Genomic DNA, 6678 nt, shown 5'->3' with positions numbered 1-6678 from the left:
TGTCGTAAAACTTCCCATTATCAATTTGTTCAATCATTGCTACCACAAAAATTACTCCAAACCACCTAGCCATCTATCAAAACAAAAAAACAAAAACTAAACAAGTAACTTCAAGTCCTTCAACATTCCGAGAGAAAAATATATTTCAAACAAACCGAAAGAAACATTATATACCTTATTAAAATGTGGCACTATTCAAACCTATTCATCACAATACAAGGTATCCATAGCGACATCCCAGTGATGGTGCCACTCGACAGGCATGCATCTACGTGTACCGGTGCATGAACAATTGAGCCTAACACAACGCATGCGCGAAAAACTCCATATAAACCGTCGCAGCCTCCCACCCGCCAACAGTTCGCGACTCACCCTCACGGAGCGATCTTACGCGACTAACTCCCTAACCACGCTCGAAAACCGGAAAAGTTTTCAATCACAACATTTCGTTGTATCAACAAAAACAAAAAACTACTTGTGTGTCTCCTCCTGTACGGAAGTGATAACGTCGACCTTATGAAAAATAAGCTGGGAATCAACTTTTTGACGAGTGAGAAGTTCGTCGGCGATCTGCCGGTGAACGTAGCTGTGCAACAGCGGACCCCTAAGAACAACCCGCGCCGCGAGTCTGTGACGCCGAAGATTGTGGTCTGCCCACCAATCGAAGAGATGTCGGAAACCATCACAGCTCCCCGCGGTGGCAGGCTGCTGAAAGCTCTCAGCAGCCGCCTCTCCCGCCGGGCCAACGACTCGGATTCCGTCGGCAGCTCGAGCAGCAGCGACAGTGTGTCTGGTGAAAATGGACGTGCTGATGACCGATCGTCGTGCTCAGTCAGTGAATCCGGAAGCGACGGCTCTGAACGTCACCGCCGGCACCGCTCCACTGTGTCTCTTCGCCGAGTGTTCCAAAGTCTGAGCCTATCGTCTCGTTCGCAGTCTTGCTCTCCGACTGAACGTTCACGTCAGCCCAAGAAGCAAACTCAACCAAAGAGGATCCTTCGGCCCCCTGTAACATACACGTACGTACGCGGACTCTCAGGCCTACCGACACAGAGAGTGCCGCGCCACACAGTGTGCTGCGCATCCATGGGCCTCAACCGATAAAGGAAGACAGCATTTGGGCCGGACACGGGCGGAGATTAAGACTGGTTAAGATTTACGAATAGAATAAAAGCGCTAGAGAGGCAAGTTCTCATCATATCAGTAGATAATTGCTGAACCCTGGGCAAGTAGCCGACGTAACGATGTCTTCATAGAGGACCAAGCGAGGGTGGCGCCAGGAGAGTGCCTTGCTCCAGGCGCCGGGGCCTTCCGCAGCGTTCGCTGCAAGTTGAGCTGTGACTCGTTTAGTTGTATTTAAGGGACAATACATAAGACTGTGTACTGAATTGCAACTAGCTGTCGGTCTGTTGAGCATTACTAGTAGACACTTTTCTAATATCTACTCACCGGGTATCGTCATTGTTTGTATCCTGTACTGCACTCTAGGACACCAATCTAAATTACTTTAGACTAAAGTTTGTCGAATCACGATTTATGTACTTGTTTCGATCGCCACATAACTGCATGCGTTTTGAAATCGTTGTAATAATAAAGTAGTTTCAGTGAGTAATGTTTGTACTGCAGTCGGTCTAATGGAAGAGTTTGTATTGTGTAAAACTTTGATTTTGTTAATCAAGCATAGTGCCTTTCCACCTTTGGGAAATAAGTAGGTCTAGATGTATGGTATACTATTACTTTAAGAACTGTGTACCTTAATACTATCCATGTATGGTGTGCCGTATGGAATTTAAGTACGTTACAGAATAGAACACCGCATGTCTTAGCGAAAATGTAAACTTACTTAATCATCACTTGAAATATTTCGAATTTGTACCTATACATATAGTTATACTATTTGTCTACTATTTGATCAGTAAATACTCAGTTGGTATTGCCATATACTAAGTAGCTAGTTTAAATATTAAATCAATTAGATGTAAGTAATTTTTATTGTCGACTAACATGAGTTTTCGTATTTAAAATAAAAACTATGAAAATTATTTCTGATTTTTATTCCCAACCTCTTAGCAAACTCAAATTACCTGAACACATTGAAAATTAACTAAGTACATTGTTACACAAATATTATCTATATATATAAAACTCTTCCGGTTTATATAAAGTTACACAAACATATTTTATAATAAATCACACAATATACACATAACAATACAAGAAAATGACTGGTACCAGATCAAAAGAACTCAGAGGAAAGCCACCGAACAAAACGTAAGTATATGTAAGTATTCAATACACATCGTATATTTCAATTGACTAACCAAATAAAAAGCTATTTAATAATAAATTTCCTTTAATATTCCTTCTCTACGAACAAATAAAAACAAAAAAGACGAACTTAAGAAAAACTTATTACTCTTTTAGAGAGCAAAAAACGAGCATTCTGTTGTCATATAACCGAATTACACGTGGGCGAAGCCGCGGGCGGAAAGCTAGTTTATAATAAATCACACAATACACACACAATACAAGAAAGTGACTTGTACCAGATCAAAAGAACAGAGAGGAAAACCACCAAACAAAACGTAAGTATATGTAAGTATTCAATTCATATCGTATATTTCTATTGACTAACCATATAAAAAAGCAATTTAATTTAATTTTCCTATAACATTTTTTCTCTACGAACAAATAAAAACAAGAGAGACGAACTTAAGAAAAACTTATTACTCTTTTAGGAAAATTCCAAACACTAGTTCTGAGAAAAATGATTAACATTTTCACCAAACTGACTTACTTTCGTAGTTACAAGCAAAATGTTCGACAAACCTATAAAATCGTATCAACAAGTTGTCAACATAAAATAAGTATTCAACATTACGACACTTGACTACTCTTTAATGTCTATCATAATAATCCATTCGTATAATACGACCATCTTTTATACTTATATCTGGGAACATTGCCAAATTGTTCGAATATGTTAGTAGACTGAGAGATTTTCCCAGTCATTTAGGCTTTTGTAAGCAACAAATTTCTCTCTGTCTTTTCGTAATAAAAAGAATAAAACCCATCTTAATACGCTGAAGTTAATGGTGTTACTTGACTTAATATGTATTTAGTTTTCTTAAATAATAACTGTGCTGATGTTAAAACAATTCGGTTTTCTGTAGGAAATTAAGTAGACGTCTAGTCACTAAAAGAAATGCAAAGCCATAGACAAAGTGCATATTTTATTATGTCATCAATGATATAAATTAGATACTACACTTGTCTGCCTCATCCCCATAAAATTACGGTCATGATATTGTGAATCTGTCGTTATGACGCAACAAATTACTGTTTTACCACAGATAGTCGATATTTGCGGCGACCATATTTGTTTTCCCAAAACTGAATGTGTAAATAGGGAACCTGTTGATAGCAATCAATCGGAATGACGTCATCCCTGTCAACCATTAAACGGATTTGTTAAAATTTAAAAACTTCCTCCGTATAATTAGTGATAATTTTTAACTTTTCCAAACTTTGCCCATTATCGGCTAAGTAAGGGAGTGATAACTGTCTGTCTCGAGAAAATTTTAACAGTTTCATCCGTCTAAAAATAAATTTCGGAATACTTTTGAAATGGGGCGTTTATTTTTTATCGAAATCGTGTCTGTCGGATTTAAAGGGCTGGGTTCGAAATGGAATTTCACCGAAAAGCCTTTTGTGTTGATATCCCAAGTTAAACATAGAGTCCAGACTTATGTATGCTGTATAAATCAATGCTAGTTCAAATCAGTTATTTGTCATACTGTTCAAAAGCACTGTATTAAAATCCTATCATTAAAATGCTCCTAAAGTAGTTCAGTCATAATTGATGCAGTAAAAATTAGGACAAGGACGATTTCCACCATTACACATTTTAATTATTATAAGTAGAGAGGTCAGACATATTACGCCAATAACTCGACATTGCAATCGAGGTTATTTATTAATGATACGACACTCTTTAATTTATCTAGAAAAAGTACCATTTCGTCTTTGTGGAGTCGTAGCCTTATAAAAACTGAAAAAACCAAACGTTTAGACATAGAGTGCATATACAATACGCAAATATATTGGTAGTATATTACATTAAAAACATAAATCCCTTTAGTTAGGGAAATTAGCTTCGAAAACTTAAGAACCTGTGTATTATTTAATGACCAATTTGTAGTTAAGTTACATAGATGAATTTAAAGAGACTATAAAATAAAACGTCGCCCATGAGCGATGGGCGCCATTCACCAATACATATTTTTTCCAATAAAACACGGTTCCAATAGACCGTTACTAACTATGAGCACGTTTATTATCTAGGGAAGGTTCCATTTGTAATGAAAAACATTAACTTTGTCACCACTGTGTGTATGTCGATCAGCCGATCACCTGCAGAGCCGCGCACATGACCGACGCCTACGCACCATTTCCGCACGTGAGTTAATAAAACTACAACCGAAAAATTGTTTAAAATTTATCATAATATAAATAAACATTAAATTAGAATGTGGTGTCATTTTATAGTACTCAAAAACTGCTGACAAAATCATCGTGATAGTTAAAGAAAAAGCAGGCGCCATAGATGATGTTTTTGCCTAAATAGCCCAGAAAAGACCCCAGGAAGTAAGCTAATAATAGTTATTTATGTACTATGATAAGTAAATATAACGTTTCACCTTTAATTAATGGCAATATATTTACGTTTTCCCAGTCAAGTGGCCTATGAAATGAGGACAAACCTATCGTCATACACGGGACATAAATCTCAGCAGATTTAAGGTATAAGTCATTACTTAGGAAATATACAGTTTCTAAGGGATTTCTCATTTCCTCATTAACCTGGTTCTGTCCTCAAAATGGCGACATGACACGATGAAACTTTAAAAGAGGTTAGATTGTAGCGCTATTTTTCTCACAACCGAAAATAAAATGTTTTACTCAGAATAAAGTGCTATTTTCGTCTGTTTAAAGGAATGAAGCACACCAGTAGGTAAATGATATTAAGTAAAAGAAAAAATATAAAGATGAGTCCCAATTCTTTTAAATTAAATTGATCAATTTACAGTAAACTAAATAAGTAGCTTTTGGCAATGTTATTACGTCGACCGTAGTTTAAAAATAAAACTTGATGACTATTTTATAAGTAAGGGAGTTTTAACGTCACCCAATTTAAAGGCACATTATACGCTTTTTTATAAAGTCGAAACTCCTTACAAAGTTTATAATAAAAGGTCAAACGTATACAATACAATTACCCTCCAATACAATAATCCTCTTGAGTAAATAAATACTGTGGCAAACTTTTTTAAATCCGTAAATTATATTTTATTATTGATTTATTTCAGTATTTATATTATAATAATAATCAAATATTGTTTTATTGCGTTTATACGTACGTTGCCCTAATGTGCACCTCTGCCTACCCTTTCGGGGATAAAAGGCGTAACGTTGCGTGTACGTACGTTTAATGTAATATTTTAAATAAGGTACAGGTACACAAAAATGTATAGTCCATAAAAATTTTCATAGAATTAATGCACATTAAAAATGAATGCATCTACCTATTAATAACAAAGAGGTAGTTAAAAATACGGTAACCGCAATGCAGGCGAGAGTGTCATTTCATATTTATAGGGCAGTGGGCTGGTGGTCGAAACAGCAGAAGTTTGCCGGGGTCAACGACCTGGTGCATCTATCGATCGTACAGCCTCCCTCCCTTGCACGTTATCTAACGCTCATTATTCATATATACGGCGAGGTAGGTCATTTATGTCACATCTTAGAATAGACATAGCCGTCTTTCTATTTTCAAAATATTTTAATTTATCATCTCGATTAAAAATCTTTTTGGAATTCTAATTTCAGATTGCTGATGCTGATATGAATAGAAATCCAGCAGTCGAAATTCAGCCATATTTAAAATTAAATCGAATATAATATTTATAAGACATTCACAATTGACTGGATTATGAACTTCCATTATGGCAAATCACACACTCCTCGGCGCGTGTAATGTGTTTAAAAATAGGCTAAGAGCTTTTTCTTCACATCATTTGTATGGATTATGAAATTCGCCGAAATAATACCGACCAGAGTTCATTCACTCTTGTCAATAGCTGAGTTATCCCTTTCTCCCCATTAATTGAAAAACTGGTACCATAAAATACTAAAGGACCCTGGCTTAAGGACCCAATTTAAACAATACTGCGTTTAATACACTGACAGCCCTTGATTGATGGATTAATAAGTACTTTGGAAAACTTGTAGACAGAGTTATGGATATTAAAGTGGATCTATTGGTCATTGTAATAGCAAAGTGAGGTCAGCTGATTTGAAGCAAACGACTGCATAGTTGATGACAGTAAAGTTAAACACATACTTCGCCAAAAGGTCAAATAGGTTTCGTTAAGACACAAACTGATATTTAGTCTAAACTGGGAATAGAATTATTAGGCAAATTGTAACTACTACAAACAAACACGGAATCACAATACAACAAAGCATATCAATTTCAAACGATTAGAAAAATAAAATAAAAGGAAGAAAATGAAACGGATGACAGAAACTAATCAATTCAAAGCACCCAACAAAACAATATCGCCGAAACAAATGAACCCAACACTGAATGATGAAACGAATTCAACTGTCACTTTG

The 6678-nt window shown here is 36.1% G+C and overlaps 1 protein-coding gene across 1 annotated transcript; it reads left to right on the top strand.

Annotated features, from left to right (window-relative positions):
* Positions 1–345: 345 nt before the first annotated feature.
* On the top strand, positions 346–2042 carry LOC118272774 (uncharacterized). The gene has a single exon (XM_035589452.2). The coding sequence runs from the start codon at positions 517–519 to the stop codon at positions 1102–1104; it is 588 nt and encodes a 195-aa protein (XP_035445345.1). The 5' UTR covers positions 346–516; the 3' UTR covers positions 1105–2042.
* Positions 2043–6678: the final 4636 nt, after the last annotated feature.

Source organism: Spodoptera frugiperda, chromosome 4 (genome assembly GCF_023101765.2).
Source record: "Spodoptera frugiperda isolate SF20-4 chromosome 4, AGI-APGP_CSIRO_Sfru_2.0, whole genome shotgun sequence".
In the NCBI taxonomy this organism is placed as follows: Eukaryota; Metazoa; Arthropoda; class Insecta; order Lepidoptera; family Noctuidae; genus Spodoptera; species Spodoptera frugiperda.
Note: the sequence above shows the minus strand (reverse complement) of the source record. Positions and strands in the feature narration are given on the sequence as shown.

Coding starts and splice junctions, on each gene's coding strand:
- LOC118272774 (XM_035589452.2), top strand. CDS start 517: ATGAAAAATAAGCTGGGAATCAACTTTTTGACGAGTGAGAAGTTCGTC.